At 41.7% G+C, this 28,000-nt stretch overlaps 1 protein-coding gene across 1 annotated transcript; it reads left to right on the top strand.

Moving 5' to 3' along the window:
* Positions 1–42: 42 nt before the first annotated feature.
* LOC146811691 (serine protease 27-like) lies at positions 43–26,728 on the top strand. The gene is made up of 5 exons (XM_085615099.1): positions 43–144; positions 1,626–1,812; positions 4,372–4,381; positions 6,752–6,917; positions 26,255–26,728. The coding sequence occupies exons 1-5, from the start codon at positions 43–45 to the stop codon at positions 26,726–26,728; spliced, it is 939 nt and encodes a 312-aa protein (XP_085471225.1).
* The last annotated feature ends 1,272 nt before the right edge of the window (positions 26,729–28,000 follow it).

Below are 28,000 nucleotides of genomic sequence, written 5' to 3'. Positions count from 1 at the left end.
CTCGAACAGGATTGTGGGAGGAGTGGATGCCAACAACGGGCAATGGCCCTGGCAGATCAGTCTGCAGCAAAATGGGAACCATGTGTGTGGGGGCTCACTGATCACAGAGAGATGGGTGCTAACGGCAGCACACTGCTTCCCCAGGTAAGAATACAATGAAGGTGTGGTGGTGGGACAGGGTGAATGGACCTGCAACCTTAAGTCAGCCAGATGCCAGTGTGGGACCGGGGACGTGTAGCCAGCTCTTCTAAAGGAGCTATCAGTTGATGTCCTCTGTTAAATGGTGACCTTAGGAGAAATGGGTATTAGAGGTAAAAGAAATAGGCATGGAATCATCACTAGAAAGTGTCCTAGGAGGAGTAACCTTAGAGTAATACCTAAATAAGACTGCACAATTTCCATCTTCATGACTGCACCCTACATATCAGAGCTACTTTCGTCAAATCCAGAAGAAGCTGAAGGACTTCTTGCATCATACCCCAGAACTCATATCTGTGGCTTGTCATTTGGGGTCCCTTTATGAGTTGCCTGTAATCTCCTATTGGCCCAGTAACAAGAGTGGCAGGGTCCATCAGGAATCCAAGTAACACAGTAAACCTGCAGGACCAGAAATCATCCACCAGGCAGTCTTTCACCTTTTATCAGATATGTAAATCTGCTTTTATGGAATTATTGTACTTGTGTATTTAATTTAAATAAATGAAATAAATAATTGTATGCATGTGGTATTTGCTTAGCACAAATGTAGCCAATAAGCTGCGGAGAGCTGTAAAGTATGAAAGGGAAAGATACAATAAAATGGACATTGAAGGGGCTTCTGAGAGAAGGCAACTGTTTAAAGAGGCGCATCTCATCTCTTTTCTAAATTGGAGCAGGGTTGGGGAGATCCTGCTGGATACAGGAAACCGTCCCAGATCCTGGGCAAATATCTGCAGAAGGCCATTTGCCTTGTTTTTTTCTTTTTTGGTTTGTACATCTTTGGTTCCACGTTGATTGTGTGTCAAGAGCTACCCAAAGTAGTGAGCTTTACAGCCATATAGGCAGAAGTGCTGACTTTGTAAATAGTGCATCGGGTTTTGAAAATGTGCTGGCCCGGCAAGGAGAGCAAGTAGAGTTTCACCAGGGTTGAAGTTGACATAGTTCATTGACACATACATTCTCTGTAGTCACCTCCTGCTCTCAGAGGAAGACTCATGGTTTTCCATTTTAATCACTGCAGAAAGGTAAGGGTGCCAAATCACATAGAAGATTCTCACTCTTTTTCCCATCAATTTACGTGGCTATTAAAAAGGTCTTATAACTTCTAAGATTGGAGTATTAGCAACATAAGTTCCCTGGGAAGTGATGTTTATGTGCCACACATCTCAGCTGGTAGTGCAGCTCATGCGGATGTATGGATGACTGATGGAAGATTATTGATATCAAAACAGGAAACACGCATTTATAAATTCATATTTGAGGCACACAGTTTTTATCCCCATCATGTTTTAGGGCGTTACTTTTGAATATTCTTTTTCTATTTTCCCAGCACACCAGTCAACGTCTCTGTGTTCCGTATCTATCTTGGTGCCTACAAACTCTCCCAAAACGCTGTCAATCCTAACGTGTTTTCCACCACTCCGAAGACTGTGATCATCAACTCAAATTACACCGTGGAAGGGTCCAGTGGTGACATCGCCCTCCTTGAGCTGGAGACTCCAGTCCAGTTCACCAGTTACATCCTACCAGTGTGTCTGCCCGCCCCCTCGGTCCAGTTCCCAGCTGGAATGAACTGCTGGGTCACCGGCTGGGGATTCACTCAAGATGGAGGTAGTGTGCAAGGGGGGATCAAGCTGATGTACAAGCCACATTCACTGGTCTCTTATAATGGCACCTCTTCAATCAATTTATGCCTTTTTGGAACAGTTTTGCCAGATTCCCACAGGGCAATCTCAGAACAGCCACTCAAACAGAGGGGGTCCCCTAATTCTAATCTAGGTAGAGAGCGGCAGGGGAAATCAGAAATACAATCAAGAAAAAGTCTCTACCTGTACGAATCTATGCGTGCAGAAAGTCACTGATGGACAAAACGCTAACAACTCAGGGCCAAAAAGTGATCAGAAAATACAAATGGATAGAAGTATCAAAAAGTTTATTATATTTGATAATCAATTTAGCCAATGACATTTGCTAAGACACACATATATATAAAATATTCAAAAAGCACATCCCACAAACAAACATTCACTCAACCATGTCACGCAACCTGATTCATAAGCACACACACTCACACGTCAAGCAATATCAAACATCCAACATTGAAATATTTATGTACAGATGAGCAGGTCCCCCGAAGTTTCAACATTTGCACAGGAGATATTATCCTCTTTAACAGAGAAATTGATGAAACACATTAGGAAACGAGGGTTAATTATTCTAAGTAGACAATCAATCAATCAAATGAGAAATACAAACTGTATAAGTAGACAGATGAACATTTCTCGTAATTTGGGGGATTTTTCAACCGTAAAGTTCCGGCTTGCTCATCCAGTGCCGATGCGCGTTTCGGTGTTAGACCCTTATGTAGGTCTCACCTTCTTCAGGGCGCGTATATCTACTCAATTAATAAGTGAAACGTGTCTAAGACAAGTAATCTCAGAACAGCATCAGGTCTCCTTGTTCACGCAGCAGTCTCCTCAACTTGGCTCCTTGAGTTCATAATAACTGTTGTCCCTCTACTTCCAGATTTCAGCTTTCTATCAATGGAAGGTACAGGGCAGCAATATTTGTATTGGGGGCTCAATTATTAGCATATGCACTAAATATTACACACTTATACACTTGTTAAATAAACTAAATGTTTAATGTAATTCTAAGTGAATGCAAAGAACAATATTACCATTTGTGGTAATGATTGTGCATTTTTTTTAACAGAGTCTTTAGTTAGGCAAGAAATACTCCTGTAACTCCAATAGCCAGTGTTACTTTCACTGCCAGATTGTATAAAACAGGGCACCAAATCTTTATTGTCCCTCTTTACCCCAGTAGTCCTTTACACAGATAATGGAACATGCTGGCAAGTAACCTCAAACAGAGGGGGTCCCCTAATTCTAATCTAGGTAGAGAGCGGCAGGGGAAATGTTTAATGTCCCTGTGCCATTCTTCAATATTGCATGTCACAATGCACAAGAGGCTACATCAGTTTTATATTTCTGGATTCATATCGTCAACTTTCTCTGCAGATTGTCTCATCATCTTCCTTCTATTCCCCTCATCTTGGTCACTCCAGATATTTGACTCATCACCATTGCTATTGAATGATCTGTTGCGAGCCGTGTGAGAGTCCATTCGGTGTCATGATGTGTTTAAGCTCTGTGATGGTATCTTAATTAAAATGTGATGGTCTGTTGGGGCAGATGTGAAATTCTCCTAAGTGCTAAATGAGTGTTTATTGGGAGCTATGAGATGCTCTGTTAGTGCCACATTAGGTTCAGTTTGTTGTTATGTGAGGCCCTGCTGGATACTATGTGATGGTCTGTTGGAGCAATGTGATGGTCTGTTTGGTGCTAAGCAAGGGGCACTTGGTGGTTATGTGATTGCCTATTGGGCTCTATGTGAGCATCTGTTGTCTGATACCTGTTGGATGCGGTGTAAGGGTCTGCAGTGTGCTATATGAGGGCTTCTTGGGTGCTATTTAAAGGTTTGTTGCGTCCTACATGATCATCTGTTGGATGCTTTGAGAGAGTCAATTGGAGAGATTTGCATGACTTATGCTAGAGCTCTCATGGGTTTGTTGAAATTTACGAGTATGGATTGGCTGCCAACTACAAACCTCTTATGGGAAGCTACGCACAGCTCTATTTGGAGCTCTGTTTGTATTTATTGGGAACAATGTTCCAGTGTGTTGAGGTCTACATGTGGTTCTTTTAGGAACATACACTAGTGTTTTCACAGTTATTCAAGTATCTGTTGTGGCTATTTGAGGATCATTTGAAAACATAGATATGTCTCCTGGGACTGTGGCATGCTCCTTTGGCACTACATATTTGATGTCTATAGTCTTTTGTAGGAGATCGAAAGAATTCTTAATTACATGCAATTGTCTGCCTTTTCCTTTTACCCTCTCAACCAGTGACTACTCCCTAGTTTCTACTGTGATCCCCAACTTCCATTTGAAGAAAATATAAAGATACAGCCCTAGAAATATTGGTTATATTTAAGCCTTTGATGATGGTTCAAAGTGTTTCAACAAATCCACACCTTCCACTTCACAAGGCACTTTGGGTGCTCTGTACCTACAGATAATCTATTATTCAATAGAGTGACCAGATTTTGGATGGATCAGAGACGTTGTTAACCTCAAATCATAAAGTAAGGTGTCCCAGAGATAAGGTTCAAAACAGTGTCCATAAGGAAAGGATTGACTCAAAAAGTGAGTTGTAGAGTGGTATTTTGAAAACCTTGAAGGTTTATTCTAAAATTCATAAGATCAAAACAAAAACAGTAAAATGCAGATGCAAAACTCTCATTTGAATAAAGTCATCACCATGAAGGCTGTCAATAATAGGAACAATGGAGAATGATAGGCACAATCAGAAATAGAGTAAGTCTCAAATGTGCCACAAAATCTGTAAGAAATCACTCAGCATCCCTAGTAAAAAAGAAAAAGTTCTGGCTCACTTTCAAATTCATGGGTTTATATACAATTTTCTCTCATGTGATCACTGCTTCAACAAAACACAGTTTTACATTACAAAGCATTACATAAGCCTATCACCAAACCACCTAGCCCCTAGAAGAATATTGATTTGTCCCTTCTCATCTAATGTCATCCAGAAGTATAGAACAAACTATTTATATAAATAACAGTAAACCATTATGAATTAATGCAGTACTGTGTGCAAGCGGGAGGTCCTTGAATTATGTTGCGGAAAGACTCCTTCTAACTGGCTCTTCGAGAACAGCATCATCAGAAATAAACAAATCACATCTTGCTGAATGCAGCGTCAGGCAAATTATAAACACAGAATGAACATTATGATATGACATCTATTGCGAACAATATGGCATTGAATCTACCTAAGGCTAGGTTGCAATACGCCAGGAAGACACACTTAAACATATCTGAGCAAGTTTGTTTCAACTGTAATCGCTCCCTCTCAAATGTGAATTTGAATGTAATGTACATGAATTGCTCCTCAGAGTGTTATTAATGTACATTTTTATTTATTCACCCAAAAGCTTTCACAGCAACTTTCCATCATCTCACACATTGACAGAGACAATGCCTTGCTCATAGGACTCATCAGACCTTGAAGACAGTCCTCCTCACTGTTATTGCAGATTTGCAAATGACTTTAAAGAGCTAACAACTGATGTATGTTTCTTTTGGGGGCTGAGTGATTGTCCTTTTGAACCATTTTTTGCTCTGTTGTGGTCCGGCAGGGTCTTTTGGGGTCTATGTGAGTTTGGGTGGAAAACCCTGTTAGTGTCTGGTCAAGGCTAGGTGGGTGTTTCGGTGTCTAAGTGAAGATGTTTATGAGCTAGCTGAAGGCCTGTTGGGGATCAGAGGATGATCTGGTTAGGCAGTTGCAGCTATGTCAAGAAACTTTAGGGCTCTGTGAGGCTAAATTGCAGTCTGTGTGAAGTTCTACTGGGAGCTTATGTGTTGGAAATCTTTGTAATAGTCTGCTAGGAGCAATGGCGCAATTGTTGAGAGTTATTGGGAGAAATGTTGAGTCTCATCAAAAGTGTACAAGAGCTCATACAAATGAAGTACCATTAACCTCTCAACTTGCTTCAGACTGATTGTCTTGGTCTTCACAACAAAGGATATGGATGGATGTGACCAACTGGAATGAACACAACTAAAGCCTACAGGTTGTGCAAAACTCGGCCGCTCGGGCTATCTTTGGCCTTAGCCACCGTTCCCATGCCACGGGACTTCTGCAATCTCTGCACTGGCTCCCTATTCAGAGGCGCATTGAATTCAAGGCACTTACCATGGCATTCAAGACTCTTCATGGCACCGGTCCCCTCTATATGAGGAAGAGGATCGGTTTTCATCGGCCTGCCAGAGCCTTGCGTTCTGCGTCATTGTCCCTCACCACGGTCCCGGCAATTAGGCGTGCCCGGATCGGAGGGCGATCTTTTAAATACCTAGCGCCTCAGGCCTGGAATGCCCTCCCACTGGCTCTAAGAAAGTGCGACAACTTGACGACCTTCAGAAAGAAGCTCAAAACATGGCTGTTCAGCCTATAAGTTTTCCTCCCCTCAGAAGCTTTATGGTCTCGGGTCTGTCAGCGCCGGGACACTCTGCTTGAGTAGCTGAGCGCTTAACAAAACCCATGATAACATAACATAACATAACAAGACTAGTTATAGAGATCCGGCTTGATTTTAAGAATACATGCACCATTTTGCTTTATCAATTTTGAGAATGCTCGGCTTGATACCAAGGTTATCGTACTATGGTGGCTCGTGTAGCAATAATGTTCAAAGACAGAACCCCAGAGTTCCATGTATTAAGGGAATGTAAATGCAAATAAAAAATAAGGGGACTGAAGTTGCCCAAAGGCACAATGATATTTTCTCTGTGAAAATAGCAGGACAATGTCATTGATGTGTCGTAACAGTGTCATCATTCTTGTGGTACATGCGAAACGATCAATTTCTCAAATAAATCACTAGCGATGAAGATGGGATTGGAGAAAGGTTAACTTTGGTGATAGGTAGATGATAATAGTTGAATCTTATTTCCTTTCACAGTAAGCCTCTCATCACCACAGACTCTGCAGGAGGTGCAGCTCCCCATCATCGACCCGACAGCCTGTGACAACATGTACCACACAGGCTCAGGGGTGAACCAACAATACAAGTTCATCAAGTACGACATGATCTGTGCTGGATATCCACAAGGGCAAAGAGACTCATGTCAGGTAATGGGCATTTGGGAGAGCAGACACTTTTAAAGCAGTTACAGGAGTGGTAGACAATGGAAGGACTTCTTCTGAAGGAACTAATGCAGTGGGTCCCGCCAGCAGCACCCTTGGGTGCATGTTGCACAAGTGTTGTCCCTTGAAATTAATCACTATACATCACAAGACAAACAAGCAACATATGGTTTTGAAGAGATGGGAAACAGCTCAAGGGGAAAGCTTTATGCACACCTGCATGATCTAAATACTAAAAGAAGACTGGATGCAAAAATGTAAATTTTTGGTGCCTCGCTAACTAGACCTAATGCCACCACAGGTCTATCAACCCTACAATCTAAATGTGAAATTGACATCTGCAGTGGGTGACGTAATTAAGCTGATAAAGCTAGATTGCCCCATACATGATGATTCTCAGTAGGTTAGTGCAGTATGCATGCTTGACAGATACAATATGCTATAAGTGAATAACTCAGTTAAAAATCCAAGAGTATCCTCTATGAAACTCAGTGCATCAGATGTTCAAAGGTTCCTATGGCATATTTAAATTCACCGCAAAGATAGGGGATAGGCGAATCAGAGACATGATGGAGATATACAAGGCTAAAAGTGTCTCCTTTGCCCTATATGGGGCAGGGTTGTGGGGTTACTCTAATGTTGGTTGCTTACAGAGGGAAGAAAACATCTTCCTCAAGAAACTAATGTGTCTACCTGCTTCTGCCCCAACAGAGTTGATTCATAAAGAGGTTGGGGTCGCCTATTTGAGTGACCTTGCTTCACTTAGGCCTTTGTCGCTTTACCAAGCAATTTGGCACAAGGAAGAGACCGAGTTCAACCAACTTGTTATTAAGGATTGCCTCAAATTAGATAATTGTATGAAAATCCCATGGCTTAAGTATGTTGTTGAGAGCTACCAGGCTATTTTCGGGTTGAACTTGTTGCTAGATTCTTGTCCCCCCCGAGTTCCTGTCAAACAGGATATGAAAAAATCTTTTATGTTGTTTAGAACCCAAAAACGTTTAGCTGGGACTGGTCCCCTCACTACTGTTCAACTTTATAACAAATACACTGTAAGTGAGGGTTTCCAGCAGTATCTGAACATGGTAACCCGACCAGTTCACAGATTTGTCTTAACCAGATTAAGGTTAGGAATGGTACATGTCTTGGTGGCCTTCCCCCAACAAAAAAGGTACCCTGTCGGCCCTTGCCCGTGCGATGGTCATTCAAAACAAAGCAGCATGCACTTTATGCTTATCTGCACTCTCTTCTTGAATGTAAGGATTACATTTTTAAAACCCATGTTTTTAAAATATGGTGTTTCTAATATGGAAGATGCAATGAGGTTGCTTTTAAATATGAACTCTCCAGATATATGTTTTTATACTGCCAGTTTTATCTGTAAATCTATTTATTACAGGAGAAGTATGACTTTTTAAATGTGTTTCTATTTCGTCTGTATTTTTTGTATTTCTGCATTTTGCCATGTGCTTTTATGGTCATCACATGTTATGAACCGAATAAAGCTTCATGAACTGAACTGAACTGATAGTTATGTTACATTAAAGGGTGCATTGTGACCATCTTAGTTAGAGGTTGGCTCAAGGAGCTGAATGTTCACTAATGACAAATGCAGCATTTTGGAGGTTATGAGTTTAATTCCTAGCAAGGCAGACTCAACATTCTATTCTATGACACAGGTGCATTTAGTAGCATAAATTCATTAATAGTTAGATGTTTCATTTACAATTCATTGAAATGTAGGGAATTGTAAGAAACATATCATCATCAGTGGACTGGTATTCATGAAGCAAGGAGATCAATTAATAGATCAGAGACGCTGAAGTACTTGGAGGACTGGGGTGCAGATAGTGATGTGCCCTAGCCAAGTTCCTAGGGTGGGCATGGGGCATACGGTCTAAAGCCTTGAGACATGTTGGTAACTCCCCGTAAACATCTGTAATTGTACTATGTTCATTCAAAGTTAATCTCAGGCGGGAAATACAAATAGCAATTCTATTAAACTGCGTTACTTATCTTGAGAATAAATGTATTGGTTTTAGATTGATTCTTCAGCTTTTCTGACGGTTGTTATATGAATTTAATTCTAGTTTTAAACATTTTAGGTAATTTATACTGTATTTTATGATATGATTGTAATGTGCTTTTATGACTCAACTGTCGAATAAAGCTTTGATTGATTGATTGATGTGCCCTTCAAAGGGGAAAGATATGTGCACTGGCTCATAAATCCATATTCAAACTCTTTCATTGTTAGAGTAATTGACAGTAGATTCTGTGAGCAATTACAAAGTCTAGGTTAGAGAGAACAGGACGTGACAGATTGCAAGATGGCAGGCTTTTGCCTTGGAGATCTGCTTATGCTCTTTCACCACTCTCCTTTACCAAAATGACACATTCATCTGCCTACCCAAAGTACAACCACTTCACAACACAAATATTTTCCCACTCTCATCCATCACAGAGTGCATACATTCAAACACATTTCCACCCCTTCTCCTTCAACAAGTTCACTCAATCAATCAATCAATTAATCAATCAATCAAAGTAAGCTTTATTCGATTGTGAAAAAAAAACAATCATAAAAGCACAATAAAATACAATTACAGGAGCAATTCATATTTAAAACGAGTTCATAGCAGTTCATTTACTCAGAATTTATAAGATTTCCATAAAATAAAACTTTACTAAAACTGACAGAACCCCCTGTTGCCATAAGCTAAAAACAGATTCAAATCAGTTTAAAATACATTCCAAAAACGATTGTGAATTAAAAAAATTAATACCCATATCACATATTACCGGTCACCATCCACCCCCCTCTGCTCCTTACCATCCCAACACATTGTTTTCCTGATTTGGAACACTCTTTTAATGTATAAAGCAATCCTCCAGGCAATATGTACATTTTCTAGGCATTGCAAACTAATTAGCGCTTTGCGACACTGTCTTAAACCATACGCTTTTAAAATGGGTACAAGTAATGCTTTTCTTTGTGTCACATAAAATTTACAGAAGAACATCACGTGTAGTGTTGTCTGAGTTGATTGGGAGTCACACGGGCAAGCTGATAAATTATGCGACCAGTCATTCATTGTAGAAAATGACAATAGTCTGTGAATGGATCCTAACCTAAATCTAAAAAGCAACATTATGTCAAACCCACTAGATACTAAGGACAGATATGGCTCCATCCCTCCAGTTGTAAGTGTTAACTGATGTTTTAACACACAGGTTTTCGAAAGCTCACCTGATGCTCTCTCTTCAGCTAGGTACACAAGGTCCCTAGATTTTAACACCTTTCTAGAGATACCACTCATTGAGCTAGGGTTTGAGTAAAACTCTGAGTTGCCTAATAGTGATAAAAAAAGACTCAACATACTTCATCCAGGGGATCATACCAACCCCATCAAGTCTCATTACATCCGACATATTAGTTCTATTCAGTACCGTCTGTTCCTTTGTCCATATCCTATGCCAGAGGAGTATGGGTTCTAATTTAATAGGATGCGATACATAAGTAAGACCCAACTCTTCATGGTAGGCAAAGGTAGGCATGATTTGAGGTACCGACAAAATAAAGCGCAAAAAGGCGTTTTCCACCAATTGTATTGGTAGTGTGTTCATGAACCCCCATACCCCTGCTCCCTAAATGCCCGCTGAGAGACATTTTGCCTTATAAATTTGTATAATCTCTCCAGGTGGCTTACGCCCGTTTCCTACAAAAAGTGGCAAGTGCGCTGGTGGTTCTCATAAATGCGAGTTTTTTCGCAGTTATGGTTTTTGTCCAGGTGTCATCGTCATTAAATAAGATACCCAAATATGAACAACTTGTTGTTTGGGATACCTTATTGCCTTCCAAAAAAACTTCCCTTCCCTGGCCTCTGTATTTCTTATTTCCACAGTTCATGATAAAGGTTTTAGAAACATTAATAGATAAGCTCAGATCATTCATAAAAATATTAAAACTGCCTAAAATCCTTTGTAGACCATTTTGCGTGAGTGCCATCAGAACGGCGTTATCCGCATACAGTAAGGTAGGTATCGGACGGCCTCCTACTCGTGGGAAGTCTTGACCGCTCTTAAGCAGCTCATCTCCTAGTGCATTTATATACAAATTAAAAAGGAGGGGGGCCAGAACACAGCCCTGCCTGACCCCCCGCCTGACGGGAAAAGCTCTAGTGCACTCACCTCTCTTGCCATATCGGACCCTAGCAGCCACCTCACTATATAATTGTTGTAAAAAGGCTATTATATTAGGGTCCACGCCCAGCGAGTCCAAAATCTCCCATAATTTGCAATGTCTCACTGAGTCAAACACCGCCGTTAAATCTAAAAAGGCCATAAACAGGCGGCCCTTCTTTGCCCTTATATACTTCCCCATTAACATAGACAGAATTAAGCTTTGCTCGACAGTGTCTAACCCCTCTCTGAAGCCATATTGTAGATCCGATAGGGTGCCGGCATCTTCTGCCCACGTTTCGAGCCGTTCTTAAAGAATCCGACCTTTGACTTTCAGCATTGAATCAAGAAGGGAGATGGGTATATAACACCCTGGATTAGATCTTTCCCTTTTCTTGAAAATTGGAATTATTGTAGATTCTGCCCAGGACCCTGGGAATGTGGAACTTAAACTTGAGTTGATTACCTGAGTAATAAAAGGGCCCCACAATTGCACATTATGTTTAAACAGGTCAACTGGGATGCCGTCGGGTCCTGGAGCCTTGCCACCTTGGCTCCGTACCAAGGCCTTTTTCACTTCCTCCAGCGTTACCTGCATCGGAATCACCGGGTTTACAGCTTGAGGAGTAATGATATGGGTCCTCACAAGAGCCGCATGCGAATTATCATTATAAACTTTAGAGAAGAAGTTAACCCAGTCCTCTTCCGAGATCACAATCTCAATTGACGGGCCCTGGTCCACAGTCAGTAAAGGTGCTCTAACTGCTTTCCAGAAGGCCACATTATTTTTTTTTCTGCATAGCAGTGGTATGAAGGGCTTCCCAGGCCTCACCCCTTAGGCCACTTTTCCTTACCTTTAATGCTCTCTGATATTCTATCCTTGCTTTTCTTACCTCAGGGATAGATCTCGGCTTCATATGTAACACCCTCTTTAGGTTCGAGTGGGCTAATGTACAGTTTTTATCAAACCAACCTTCCTTTTTCTGTTTTGTTTGAGATTGCACCCTTAAAATATTCTTCACCTCTTTTGTAATCTCTATAAAGGATTGGACTATCTCTTCGCAAGGTGAGTGCTCATCTAGACAAATATCCATGTCAAATTTACAATTGGTAGTCAGTTGTTCTGTAAACCCCACTGGGTCCACCTTTGACCACCGCAGTGTGTAAAAACCAAAGGAAATGATGGACGGAGTGTTGAACATTGCAAGCACTCACCCCCAGTCAACTGATCTGGGTTTAATCCATCACTGTTCTTTAGCCCACTCTGCCACCCCAGTTCAGACATGGCCATATGCAAATCAGTCTGACCCTGTCCCTCATGGGAACAGTCCAGCCCGAACTGCCAAGCAATGTCTTCCCTGGACCGTAAACAAGCTTCCTAGGACCGGTTTCTTGCATTTCAGACGTCTTCAGCCAGGCTTGCTTGAATCCAGTGGCAAAGTGAGCAAGGGACTCACGTCTGAGCATACCCTGCCAACTTATGGCGAACAAAGCAAAAACCAAAGGAAATGATGGACGGAGTGTTGAACATTGCAGGCACTCACCCCCAGTCAACTGATCTGGGTTTAATCCATCACCGTTCTTTAGCCCACTCTGCCACCCTAGTTCAGACATGGCCATATGCAAATCAGTCTGACCCTGTGCCTCATGGGAACATTCCAGCCCGAACTGCCAAGCCATGTCTTCCCTGGACCGGAAACAAGCTTCCTAGGACCGGTTTCTGGCATTTCAGACGTCTTCAGCCAGGCTTGCTTGAATCCAGTGGCAAAGTGAGCAAGGGACTCATGTCTGAGCATACCCTGCCAACTTATGGCGAACAAAGCAAAAACCACCGCAGTGAGTACCCATATATATGATTTAAGACTAGTTCACCTGATAAAGTAACATCACTTTTGTATTTGTAGTTGTGGAGAATAATCAGGGGCGGTGTAATCGCTAAACAAAGCGGGTAATAAGGGTGTGGACCCTTGATGCATGGATCTGGGAGACTAGCATATAATCAATTATAGATGCAAACCTTCGGCCACTAAAAGTATAGGACAAAGGTACACAAGGAACTAAAATATCATTTACCATACTCAGATCAAACATATGCAAAAGTTCATTGAAACACTCCCCAGACCTTGAATGGCAAAGATGCGTAAAATGTTGTTATTCCTTCTCGACCAAACGACACAATCTAGGATCAGTATTACTAAAGAGAGCACAGTTTAAATCTCCTTGGACAATTAACATACAGTCTTTTCTACCCTCTTTATAAATAGCATTCAAGGCCCCACTCAGTGCTCTAACCACCGTACCAAGTTCTCCCTCTGGGACATTGTTATAAAAATTAACCACAATCACAGATTGAGTTGCACTACATACCATTTCAATAATGTGATAATAACAATCACCTTGATGAAATACCAACTTGTCTACAATCAAACAATTTGAGATAAAAGTGCAGAGTCCTCCTTTTGGTCTATCCCCCTACACTTTACAGCCTGCGTGTTAAATGTTTTATACCTGTTAATATGTATCGAGTCTATACACCATGTTTCTTGTAGGGTTAAAATATCCTTACCATGGATAAACTCAATCCACTCTGTATTGTCTATCTTCGAACGCAACCCAGCTACGTTCCAAGAACAGATGTTCCAGTTTGTAGCGGGAGGGGAAGATAAGATATTTCTCAAACGGGGGTGAGGTGAACAATTAAAATTTACATCATCTAAACCCCTTATTTTGATGCTAGAGAGTCAGAAGTCTCCACCTGCGCAGTTATTGGGCTTACAGAAATTGCATTTCCCTTTGAGACCTCTAGTAAACCTGGGGTAAAAGGGTTGTTGGGGCCGTCTCTAAATGACGGACTCCTCATAGTCACCTGCCCCATAGGTTGACTATCACCCGAAACTATGCCTCCTATGGACGGAGGGAGTAAATTACTCAGCCAATCTATCTCCTCCAGGTTATTCAGAGCCTCAAAATAGTTAAAAGTGGGTACAGAATAAATGTGAGAAGGAGAGCCGATAAATGGTCCTACTTCTCTGTGATTCCAAACCTGTCTTTGGGGGTGATAGAAAAAGTCCAACTGGACCACACTTATCCCTTTGTTCCTTACTGTCCAATTACCCATCCCCTCCACAATCGTTTGCACCAATTGTTTTGAGGAAAAAGATAACACAATACAGTCTCCGGGCAGGCTTTTCTCCAAGTTGCCCACCCATTCAATTCGCCTGGCTATTCTAAATTCCAAAAAAAAGTCTATTTTTAATTACCGTTCTCCCAGATAGAAAGTGCAAGGCTTTATTTCTCAAAGCCGACCAGTGTTCCGTTTCCCCAGGAGAGAGCGAAGGAACATTAACCAACACCACCGTTAGTGGAGTTGCGTCTGGTGGGAGATGTTAAGACTTTGGGGCAACTGCAAAAGGCTGTGAAGCCTTTTGCATGTTTGGGAGAGAAATTGCTTTGTCTTCCTGGTTCACTCTAGCTGTTTGTCGACCTAGAGGGCCTTGTCCAGGGGGCACTGACTGTGGGTAGTCACTACCCCCTCTCTGATTCTCTGTTGCCCTTTCACTCCCTATTCCAGTTTGGGGTAGTCCTACTGATCTAGCATTTCTAATTTGTGAATGCAGACCTGACTGTGTGCAATTTTGGTAGTTCATATCAGTGATACTATTTGAATGAGATATAGGGGTTTGCTCACCTACGCACTCGGGAGGGTCAACATTTACACGGGTATTACTTTTAGCAGTCAATGTAACAATCTGGGTATTTAGTCGCTTCTCTATGCTGGACAATCGACCCTCCATGTCACCCAACATATATAAAACAGGTTTTAATGATTCTGTAAAGATCTCTCTAACTTTATTCCAGAATTCTCTGGTGTTGGCGTCTTGTATAGTATTAGTTACGGGGATTGACTCTGACAAAAGGGTGTTTAACTGGCCCGTGGTCTCTTTCGAATTAGGAGTTTGATTTTTCCCCCTTGCAGAAACCTGTCTGGCTGTCCCCTGACTTTTTCTTTTTTCGGCAGGTGGTTGATGAGGTCTTGTTTGGTTAATTTTAGATTTTTGTCCGCGGGACCTAGTAGTTATTGGAATATGCTCAACTGGTGCCTGTTGTCCTTGGCTGCAGTCTGGTAGATTTACCTCCGTAGGCTGTGAGTCCAGAAGTACCAAAGTTGGAGCCATTTCCTTGTTCTGAACATTAGTGCCAGTTAGGTCATATACGTCTGAATTAGCTTGCGATGACCTTACCATGGGTTCAAAGGAAAGTCGCCGTTCAGTTAATGCTATTTCATGCATTAATGCCGATTCTGCTCTCGTCAGGAAGGCATCAAGCGTTCCCACCACCCCCTTCCCAATTAGTGCCTTACCCTTACTCATTGCACAATCAGAAAAGAAAAAAGAGAGTAGTAACCACTACTCATGAACAAAAACGGAGCACATATCGGTGTTTCTCTTGCGCTGAATATAAACGAGCTCCCCACGCTTTTGATCTCTCCACTCAGGTAGTAAAGTGGCGTGGTGCTAAATACAGAAGGGCAAACAATTTACGGGAAACAGACTGGCAACATAGTTAATTAGTACGGAGTCAGTGCAGAGTCAGTTCCAAATCGTATGGTCTGGGCTATGCAAAGCAACAGGCGAATAAAAAGCAGTACTAGATTCCCACTCTGGCCGGAATAGGTGCTCCTTCCAGTGCTCCTTTCAGGGACTGAATGCTGAGTACTGACGAGCTCCCTTCGCAACATGTTACAGTGTGGAGGTAATAGTCCTATACCCCACACTGTTGATGACTCCACTCAAACAGTAAAGTGGCGTTATACTAAGTGCAAAAAGGCTAGGCTGTGCAAAAAGGCAGACAACTTAAAAGTCATTCAGTCAATAAAGTGGCGTAGTGCTAAATGCAGAGAGTCTGAGTTGTGCAACAAGGCAGGCAAGTTAAAAAGTAAAACAAGAGAGAAGGATACTGAGCGAAGCAAACTGTGGATTTCACACGGCAACAGTACCTTGGAACTGAAGACTCCACACCTGCGGTGTCAGAGGGCTGGCCCGGCCCGTCCTCTTCTGGGCTTTGATGGGCGCAGATGGGCCCGCCCTTGGCCCGGGCTTTCCCCGGGCACGGCCCGGGTAGGCACGCGCGGGAGTGTGCCGATGCTTTTGTTGCGCCACCTGGCGCAACTGCAGCGTCACAGGAGGCGCGAGCTCTGGGGAATTCTAGGGGCTGTAGTCCTCCTATCTGCGGTTCCCCTCACGGCTGGACCGCAATGGTGGCAAATATTTCAGAAAGCCGTTTCCCTCACGGCGCTGGCAGGAGTGATGCACAAAGATGGCCGTTTCCCTCATGACAATGAAGAAAACTGTGGAATAGCGTTCACTCACATTCTGCACCACCATTCACTACCAACATACCAGATAATACTACCCAAAAAAATAAAAACAAACACACATAGGAAATGTATCCAAACAAAATCTCACACCTTTAAAAACTCCACACCATTCCAACATACCTACACACATCCACTCTTCTCTGAATACCTGCAAAAATAGCACACATTTATTAAACCCATCTTTATTTAGCTCACAGTCTCATGCAACAAATACACCAATCACTCAATCCACAAAACACAAAAACACTCACTCACTCATCTATCAACCATTGCTCATGTGGGTTTAGGACTGGTACCCCTGCTCCCCATTCTAGTATATCCTCCAAACTTCACAGTAGACTAAAGAGTGGTCTGCCAAAGTAGGAAATGTTCCAGTCAGAGGAGAAATATAGAGGGTTCCTTATTAATACCAGGTCCCTAATCAAAAGCAAAACAGAATTTGCCGAATGTATTGTAACACATGATATGGATTGGGTACATGTGACTAGAACTTGGGCGAGCGACTCGTCTGGCCCTGATCAGGCGGACGATATTCACCTGGGGTACTCGATCCTTAGGCTGTATAGATCAAACAGACAAGGAGGAGGACTAGAAATTATCTATAAATCTGTATATCTTTGTGTAATGGAGCTCATTCAGAGCTCTAGCCCTTATGAGGCATTGCATTTCTCAATTAAAATACATCCAACAAAAGCCTTTGCAGGTACCTTAGTATATAGACCAACAGGACCAAGGTCCATCTTTAAAGCAGAACTTGCCTATTTTATCAGACCTTTCCTAGGTAAAGATAATCTTACCTTCCAGGGAGATTTTCATTTCTATCTGAAGGATGACATGTGTAAATACTCTATTTTTTTTTTTTACTTAATGATCTCTCCCAGCTGGTCAATTCCCCGCACTCAGCTCCGGGAACACCTTTGATCGTATATTCTCCGAGGACTCACAACGGAGGCTTAGTGAGACCCTACCCCTTAGCTGGTAGACCACTATGCAGTAGGCTTCTCACTTTCCTGGCTGACCAGACAAGAAGACCTAAACAGTGATAACAATAGGCTATGTAGAAATTGGAGGGGACTATCAGTCGAAACTCTTTCAACCCACTCTCAGGACCAGGATCAGGAATGACCTCGAGGATCTGGAACTGGCCGTAGTGGAGTTCTCATCCTGGCTCAGTTCTGCACGGGAGGATGTTACCCCTCTTAAGATAATGCAAAAGCATAGGAAGCTGCCATCATCTCCCTGGTTCACTGAGCATTTCGGACTAGTTTGGAAATCCTGCCGGCGACAAGAACGAGCCTAGCAGAGAAACAATGAGAGACAGAAAAAAGACACATACAAAATTCTACTACAAGGCAGCAATGAGGGAAGAGAAGGCGAATGTCTGTACTGATAAGATTAACTCTGCCAAATCCACAAGGGAATTCTTTAAGTCTGCAAATCTCCTATCTGCTCCCATAGACTCTACCAACATAGAGGGATCCCAGGACTTTTTTAAATAAACTGGCAGACCATTTGCAAGTTAAAATTCTTATAATTCACAAGAAATGTGATCCTCCTTCTGATGAAATACAGAAGTAGTCACAGTCAGACTTACATGCCGAGTACAATGACCCAGAGTTCAGAGATGAAATAGGGGAGCATACAAGCTAATTTAACTTCCTTTACACCTATGAGAGTGGAACAAATGGAGTTACATCTCCATAGTATAAAGTCAGGGTCCCCTTTTTAGCAGTGCCCTACTAAAAAAATAAGTTTAGTTGCCAGTACTATTGCTCCTTCCCTGACATCTATTATGAACATAGTCATTAACATAGGATGCTAGCCACGTCTATGGAAAGAAGCTGCAGTCAGGCCTTTACTAAAAAGACTAATCTGGATCCTAATGACTAAAAAACTACTGACCCATCTCTCTGCTGGCTGTACCAGTGAAAATCCTGGAAAAGCATCTAAATGTGCAGCTTATGTCCCATATTGAGAAACAGGATCTTTAGATGTCTCTCAGTTTGGGTTGAGGAGCAACCACAGCATGGAAACTCCATTGGTTTCAGAAGTGGACACTATTAGATCAATGGTTGATATGAGTCAGGCTGTGGTACCGATCTTATTGGACTTGCCCTGAGCCTTTGATACCATCTCCCCGTCCCTTTTGATAGGTTGGCTTCAGGATCAAGGGATAAAAGGCTCAGCAAGGAAACTAGCAAGATCCTTTCTTACAGATAGATCTCAGATGGTGACCATCAGGCAATTCACGTCGCACTCCTGCGCCCTGCCATGTGGGGTTCCTCAGGGACCTTCCCTGAGTCCAGCTTTATCCAATCTATATGCATCCCCCCTAGCGAAACTGATCTGGAAGTTTTGACTACAGGCACTTTCATATGCCTATGATACCCAAATAATTGCCTCTATTACAAAGGACAATGAGTCAGTTTCAGCCAACTTGAACAACTGTATGAAGACGGTAGCTAAGTGGATGAAAGATAACTGTCTAAAATTAAATGGAGAAAAGATGGAGGTCCTACTTTTTGGCAATCAACCATCTATATGGAATAACAACTGGTGGTCAGAGATGCTGCGATCACTGTCAAGCTACACTGACTCAGCAAAAAAATCTGGGTGTGATTGTGGACAAATATTTGAATTTTGACTGGCAGGTTAATCGCACAGTCTCCACCTGTTTCTGCATCGTTAGGATCTTTCATAAGGTTTTTCTAATCATTCCTTTACCGGCGCGTAAACAAGTGGTACTGGCTCTCATATCATGAAGTCTTGACTACTGTAATACGCTTTATCTTGGCATTAACAAGTCGGCCTTAACCAAGCTGCAAACAGTAAAAAATGTAACAGCAAGACTGATACTAGAAATTCCCAGTCAGTCTCAGCCAAATTAATCATGCTACACTGGCTACCAGTTAAAAATCGCATTCTGTTCAAAGCCTTGTGCATTGCTCACAAGGCTGTACATAGATGAGGTCCAGCAGCAATGAGATTGATGTTCCAGTAGTACGTTCCCACTAGACAACTTCGTTCGGCAAATCTAAATTTAGTAATTGTCCCCAAATTTCGAGAGGAAAGATGGGGAGGGATAGCCTCCTCAGTGGATATTGCCAAGTTGTGGAACTCCGTTCCTCATCATGTTTCTAGCCTGGAGATCTACACATCCTTTAGAAAAGCACTGAAAACTTGGCTCTTCACTTTGTAAACTCGAAAGACACAAAACAGAGAGTTTATTATATTTTTTCTTTTTTTTTCCTCATTTGAACATACAGGTCTTTAGCACATTAACGCCCTTTGGTTTTTTCTGTGCTTCTATAAATCTAATTTATTTCATTAATTCATAACTCAATTCAGAACCATACCATATGACCCTCATGCCCCACCAACATCTCTCACCCATACCCCTTCCACCTATAACATGCACAAAGAAAGGTTCTCCATGATACTCTTCATACTATCTCAAAACAAATCTACCTTTCACTCACAACTCCACAGCCCAACCTGTCAACTTCAAGCAGATGCACCACCACCCACACAACCAGACCCAAAAAAGCATTTAAGCCTTTTGGAGGGAGGTAACAATAAACAAACACAACAATTTCTCTGCCCTCCAACTGTTAACACCACCAACAAGAGTACACCACTCACAACTTTAAAGGTCAATACTCTCACTCCTGCAGTGCACATTCATACCACATGCAACATAAATTACCATTTATTTGATCTATTGATAGACACTGAATCTAACTTACTTTTTATAACTGAATCATGGCTGGGGAAAGATATAGCACCGGTATTGCATGAAGCTGTTCCACCAGGATATCAAACCCAAACAAAAAATCACATAGGTAAAAACAGAGGTGGCTTATCCGTAATTTTTAAATAAATGGCAAATCTCACCAAAGCTGAGGAGTTTTCTTTCGATGCAACCATACCCCAACCTTTTCATGTTACCTTACCCTTCTTTGCGGTCCACCACCTAGCAATGAAACATTCCCAGACACATTGTTAGATACAACTCTAAGCTTTTTACAATATACTCAAACATATGCATCCTTGGTGACCTCAACATATGCTTTGGCGAACCTAATATGCCAAACCTAGAACCATCCTCATTGGCCTAAGAACACACAACCTACAACAGCTCATTCCTAATCTCACACATATCAGTGTGTACACATTGGATATCATCTTCATCGACCCAGGCCTAGTCACGGTCCAAAGAATTAGTCCAGTCACATGGTCTGACGACTACCCCTCTGCCTTCCAACACAAGACATCAAATCTCATGCCAAATAAAATCATCCTGTCCTCAGCTACACATCGACCTTGGAACAAGCTGAATTCTGAGGAACTATAAACTCTGATTACCTCCAACTCAGATCTAGTCATAATAAATTCAGTAGAAACACTCTATGAATGGCTCCAGAAAGCTTTTGATCTTCTAATTCCTCAAAAAAAATCTACAATTAACAAAAGAAAATACGCCCCTTAGATGAATGCAGAATTAAAAAAGATCAAAAAACAAATTGATCGCCTTCAATGCAACTGGCTAAAAACAAACAACCCTCAAGACAAGACATGCCTACACAGACACAACAGAATATACAAGCCATCAATCAAAAAAGGTAAAAACTATAGAAGTGCAACCAAATCCATAATGCAAAGTGTGCTAATAAGGCATTTTATAAAATATTGACAGAATTTCGCAAGCCTAAATGCCAGAAGCTACCTACTCAATTTCTCAAGAATCTTTTAACTAACTGGCAAATCACTACACAACTTAAGTGAACATGTTGGATTATTATTTAAACAACAAAAAAGCCAACAGTCCCAAACCATTTTTTATAAAAACCCTTTAGGAAAAGGTAAGGACAGTCTCTATGCTCCTTCAAAGAACGATCACCAACTGAATTTTTGGATCTTGTCAATGCGAGAAAGCCAACAGGCTGCCCCTCTTACCTTTGTCCACCTCGAATCTTTAAAAACATTCTACTTTCAACTTCTGCAGTGATCCCATTCAGAAAACTCATCAACAGCTCCTTAACAACAGTATTTTTTTCAGAAGAATTTAAAAAACTATGCATATGCCCATTATTGAAAAAAACCTAACCTGGACAATCAAGACCCTATTAACTACAGACCATAGCAAACGGATCACTCCTGTGAAACCTACAGAAAGAGCAACTTTCACCTAGATGTCACATTTCATTGAAGACAATTCAACTTTTCGACTTTCAAACTGCATTCCATCCTGGAAGAGGCACAGAATCGGCAATGATCTCTATTTGGGATGACCCTAAAACACAGTAGGCCATAATGGGGTTGCTGCCCTTCTTTTCTTGGTTCTTTCTGCAGCCTTTGGTACAGTGCATCATGATGCACTAATCAAAAGCCTTGAGGAAGCCGGAATAGAGGGGACAGCTCTCGCTTGGATCACACTGTACCTATACAATAGAAAAAATATTATACATACTCCTCCTTTCTCCTCTAAACCATACAGCATTAAATCAGGAGAACCTCAAGGCTCCATCATCTCACCCATGCTTTTCAACATCTATATTGGATCATTACCAGATTGGATCAATAGCTTTGACTTCACCTGCTATAACTATGCAGAAGACAGGCAGATACCTCTGAATCTGGAAAACTCGAAGGACATTGGAACATCCAAAATCTTCAGTTGCTTCCGGGCAGTTGACCAATGGATGTCATGGAGCCACCTCAAATTGAATGACTTCAAAACCTCAACACTCACCAGTGGTGACTGGAAAACCTATTACCCAAAATTTCCAAGGAGGTAACAAACCACTGAATTTCCATGGACTCCAAGCTGTCAGTTAATGCAAACGTGGATAAGGTAGCCAAATCAAGCTTTCTCACAATAAAAACACTGCAGCGCATCTTCCCCCATGTAGGATATCCTCATAAGGTTCAAGCTATCATCTCCCTTGTCCTATCTAAACTGGATTACGATAATGGTCTGTATCAACTATGGGAAGTTCACTGAGAAATCAAAACACTGCTGCTAGAGTCTAGCTGCACATATCTCCCCTGCTGTGAGGGTCCTACACTGGTGACCAGTTGCCAGAAGATCAACCTTCAAGCTGCTTTGTATCAAACACAAAGCAATACACGGCAAAGGACCACTCTTCATCAGGAAGAAAGTCAACAAATGCATACAACAAAGTAACCTACACTCAAGAATGCCCCTCCCCAACGTCCCGATATACAAGAAAAGAAAACATGGGTGGAATATCTTTTTCTTTTCAGGCAGCCAAATTATGGAATTCACTACCCACACACACAAGTTCCACTGACAACCAGCAAACCTTCAGAATATGAGTCAAGAGCTGGCTGCTCCCCACATGACAACTATACTCACTACACAACAGTGTACATGGGTCATTGTACATTGAACTATACTTCCTGTGATAAGTAGATACATTATATAAGGGGGAAACTCCACTAGATATGTGTATTTAAGACAATGTTATAATTGCTGTTTCTGTGCCCATAATGGTACATGTGTAGAAGAGTTTATGCCTGCCAACAAAAACTTTAAAAAATGCCATGAAAAATGTTCATACTTCATCACAAGATAAATGTGAACATTGGACCATGCAAATGTTTCTGCTTCTATGAACATATGGGTCTTCAAATATAGCGGCTTTCTCCAGGCAATAATTCCTTGCCAAATGTCATGTGCATACACACACACACACACACACATGCACACACGCTAGAGCCAGTTTTTTGTTATTAGAAAAAATACTCCTTTCAAATTTTGTCCCATCCCTCTTCTCTCTGACTCATCCCAAACCTTTCTGACTACTATGAACCACAAACATCCTTCTCAAACATTCACCTCCTTACTACTTTCCCCTTTCAAATCCATTCCTATCATCCTATCCCTACTCTAAACTCTACTAAACACACAAGAATTTCAGAAGGCCTTGTGAAGCTTTAGGCTTGTGCTTAATGGGGATTGTGCTTGCTTAGTATTTAAAATCTGGCAACGCTGCAGCAGTCATCCAGCAGCAGCAAACAGGGAATGCAGACAGATAGGTGGTATCTGGGCCACTGAGGGAGGGACACATACCATATGTAATTGGTGTTTGTCGGCACAGTACTTTGAGGGGCTTGCAGGAGGTAAATTGAGTGAGACGGAACGGGGCTTCTGTGGAAAGGGGAAGTGAAAGCAGGAGACAGGTAAGTAATATTTGTTGGTAATTAACAGGAGGAGGTCACTCTGCTGCCTGTGAGTAAACATACTTTTCCATACTATTCATACAGCAAAGTAGGCGTCTGGCATTGATGCTTATTGGCTTCATATCATGAGTGAGCCCTTCAGCCACACTGACATTTTACTCAGCTGCACAATGCATCTTGGGAATGGTAGTTTTGATTTTTAACATGTTAAGCAGTGCAAGGTCCTGTCTCTACCGGGCCCTAATTTATGTACTTGACAGAGCTGTCTCAGCAAAAGAAATCTGGAAAGTAAAAATAAATAAATCTGCGTTACAAACTTGGAGGCTGCACCTGACTAGAGTCATTATGGAGGGCTGCTGGGGATAGAAGCAGTAGGCGGAGGATAAAAAGTGTCAGACTAAGTTTCAAGAGGTGAAACACAAGAAGGCCTAGGACGACCAGTGCCCCAAGGAATAGGACAAGAAGAACTGGGCCAGAATAGCCAAGGAAGACTAAGGGATGAGTACCATCTATTTTGTTATGTCTGTCAAAATAACTTGGAAACATTCAAACATGTGGAACCTTTAGATTTATATGTTAGTGCCTGCATCTAAGCCAAATTTAGCACCTAAGAGGGTCATGTCGCTAAATCACTAGTTTGTCAACAAAGAAGTAGATATAATTTGTTTTAAAACCCTTTTTCAGTTGGAAATTTCTTTACACCACTAAAAGGACTATTACGATTGTTTCTGAAATGCAGTCTCAGGATGGGGTTTGGGATGGAGGTTTCCAAAAACTGCCAGCCAAATAGTGCAGCATCTCTACCATTTAGACAGCGACCAGGTAAATAGTGAAGTTTTTCTGCTATTCGCAAAGCTCCTGGCCAAATGGTGCAGAATCTCTACTGTTTAGCCAGCGGCCATGTGCATAGTGAAGTTTTTCTGGTATTTGCACGGCTGACAGTCGAACAGCACAGAATCTCTACTATTCCGCCAGTAAACTGGTAAATATTTAAGTATTCCTGCTATTTGCACAGTTTCCAGATGAACAGTGCAGACTATCATTTAACCAGTGGCTATGCAAATAGGGAAGTTGTCCTGCTATCTACATGGCTGCCAGCCACGCAGTACAAAGTCTCTACTATTTAGTCAGCAGTTGGGTGAATATTTAAGTTTTCCTGCAATTTGTACGGCTCCCGGACAATAAAGAATCTCCTCTATTAAACAGTGGCTGGGTAAATCGTGAAGTTTTTCTGCTATTTGCACTGTCACTAGCCATAGAGTTCAGAATCTCTACTGTTTAGCCATCGGGCAGGTAAATAGTGAAGTTTTTCTGCTATGTGCATGGACAACAACCAAACACTGTGAAATCTCTACTATTTAGCCAGCGGCTGGGTAAATAAAAATGATTGTCTGCTATTTACACCGCTGCCAGCCAATCAGTCTAGAATATCTACTACTTAGCCAGCGACTGGGTAAATGGTGAAGTTTCTTTGCTATTTGCATGGCCGTTGACCAGACAGTGCAGCATCTCTATTATTTAGCCAGCGGCCATGTAAATAGCAGAAGAAATTCACCCATTACCCAGCATCCCGTTAAGTAAACGCTACCTTAAATAAAACATTTAATCATTTGTATATTTGTTCGATAAATGCTTGTTTCTATATTTTGTACATATTGTTTCATCGTTGAAATCATCGAAAATGCTTATGTGGGGTCCCCAACTTCAAGTAATGAGTCACGGGGACACCCGGATTTCAATAAGGATTCTGTAGGGGTCCCTGGGTTCCTGTAATGATTAAATGGGGTACCACAGAAGTCAAAAGGTTAAGAACCACTGAACCAGGGGTTACTTTACTTGTCTTAAGTGCTCCAGTCTTCTAGAAAACCCTATACTCTTCAATTAAAATTGTATTTATTCTTTTTCAATTAAAACTTTTACTGTAACGATGTGGCCACCACAATTAGGTTGTTTTCTTTTTCTCATTTTTATTTTTGTGCCATATGCTTGCTATACAAATATAATCATCCTCTCTGATTGATAAGGTAAGACCTATTGACCTTGTAAATACTTTTTTTTTAGAATATTTCCAGTCTGAGATTGGAAACAACAAAGAAAGCTGATCGTCTTTTTTCTTTGGAAGCTGTAATTGGTTCCATAGCCTGTCTCTGGGACATGGTAACTCTTCATGAATTAAGGACTGTGACGTGGTAGAAACTGGTTCGGAAAAATTAAGATTACTGATAAGTGGTTTTGCCTGTCCCATTCCATCCCAACAAAGATGAAGAAGGATTCAGCCAGCAGCATCAGTCCCACATGATGAGAGGGAAAGAGGGAAAAGAGAGGGTGCAAATTAGATAAAAGAGTGCTACTATCCAGGCCCACAAAATCTCAGTTGCTATCTTGTTAGTAATCAGATTGTTCTCTCTTAGTTTAAATATTTTAAATTGGAAAAATAATTAGAGTAAAGATCACTGAAAGCAAAATTGAGGAGAAGAAGGAACAGTATAGATTTTTGTGAGATTTCTTGAGGTTTACCATTCAAAATGTACTAACTTACCTTTTATTCATATACCAGGGTGATTCTGGAGGGCCACTAGTGTGCAAGTTGGGCAGCAGTTGGTTCCTTGCGGGAGTGGTGAGCTGGGGATATGGCTGCGCCTTGCCAAACCGCCCCGGGGTCTACACCCTGGTCACTGCCTATGATGCCTGGATAAAGCAACATGTTCCGGAAGTGGAAATCAGTTCAGCACCCACCCCAAATACAACAAATGTGGGTACAACCGCTACATTCACCTCCAAGCCTACCATCACTCCTGATCTGATCTCTGGAGCCACCAACAAAACATCTAATGTGTTTGTCGCCACAGCAACCAGCTCAATATCTACAGCGGCCTTGACCAGCCAGACTGCCACAAGTACTCGTAAGTCTGCCTACACAGTGGCTGCCCTTTCAACATTCACCTCCAGTTCCACCAGTTCAAGCCAAACAAACACGACCAATAGCCCTTTGCCATTCTCTTCCACACCACCACTATATCTACTTCTATAAGGAGAGGTACAGAATCCAGACGCAGATCAACCACCACCCTGACCACACCTAAGACCTCACCACCTCTTCTCGAATACTGGCACCAGGGGGCAAGCATCTAATTCTTCCATCATTTACATATACCTCTAATAGCACTGCGTAGGGAACATAAAATTGTGGCATGCACAAGTATCGTATTAAGCAAATGAAGTTTCACAAACTGTGCGAATACAGCATTTTGTTAATTAGAAAACAAAGGCTCAACAAAGAAATTAAGGATTGAATTAATTGAAGCAAGGAAATATTTCATATTAAAAGGAAGGAAATGAAGGATGGGAGAGAAGACAAGAGAATTGTAAAAGTAAATGGATAGGAAGGAACCGGGGAGAGGAGAGAGAGAGGGGAGGGCAGGGGAAGGAAAACATTTTTTGTTCATGTACAAGCTCACAGTGGCAGAAATTAAGCTAGAAATTGATTGAATGAAAGAAAGGAAAGAAAGTCAAGCATTTAGATACGTATGTAGGAAATTAACCAAGGAAGCGAGAAAGTGAAAACATTGAAATAAAGAAAAGGAGCCCAGATTAATCAATGGAAGAGGAAATAAGGGAGTCATGGACTGAAGGAAGAAAGAGATAAAGGAAATGAATGTAGGTAGTATCGAAATAAAGGAAGACAAGGACTAAAGAAAGTGAGTAGGGTGAAAATATAATAAATGAAGAAGAAGGCAGGAAGGACCTAGAGTGCTAATAACCCATGGAGTAAGGGGAAGCACTGCTCATTTTATTCTGTCTACAGAAATATGTAGCTTGTGCTGTTTTCATGACTAACCATCTTAAAAACATGGTGCTCCAAGATGCAGAGAGAACATTTTAATGCAACAGACCATGAAATACAGGGAAGTTCAGAAAGTTTATGAAGAAGATGTACAATCACAGGCTGGGACTAACACCCACTCCAATGAATGGTTAAAACGTATTTCTTAGCTTTGCAAGGGGAGATTCCTAGAAGAAAATTGATCCGAACCGACAAGCACCCCAAGGGAATAGTTGCAGGATTTTCTCTGTCTGATCACCTATGTGTGGAGAGGGATCAACTTCTGATTACACTGTGGGAGGGGGATGATTATCTCTATAGATGAACAGAGGAAGGGGAGAGACCTGCCCCTGAACCTGTTAAGAGAGATGAGATGTGCATATCTTATTGCACAGAGGTAGGGAAGCGATCTGTGCTTGAGTACACCGTGGGAGTTGAGGACTCTATCCTTACTACCTAACTACGCAGTGGGTGGTACAT

Source organism: Triturus cristatus, chromosome 7 (assembly GCF_964204655.1).
Source record: "Triturus cristatus chromosome 7, aTriCri1.1, whole genome shotgun sequence".
Classification (NCBI taxonomy): domain Eukaryota; kingdom Metazoa; phylum Chordata; class Amphibia; order Caudata; family Salamandridae; genus Triturus; species Triturus cristatus.
This window is presented reverse-complemented; position numbering and strand designations above follow the sequence as displayed.

Bases quoted from the DNA above. Each gene is read 5' to 3' on its own strand.
- LOC146811691 (XM_085615099.1), top strand. From the start codon at position 43: ATGGCCCTGGCAGATCAGTCTGCAGCAAAATGGGAACCATGTGTGTGG. The intron at 145-1,625 runs GTAAGAATACAA...ACCACTCCGAAG, and splicing joins GCAGCACACTGCTTCCCCAG to ACTGTGATCATCAACTCAAA. The intron at 6,918-26,254 runs GTAATGGGCATT...TTCATATACCAG, and splicing joins GGCAAAGAGACTCATGTCAG to GGTGATTCTGGAGGGCCACT.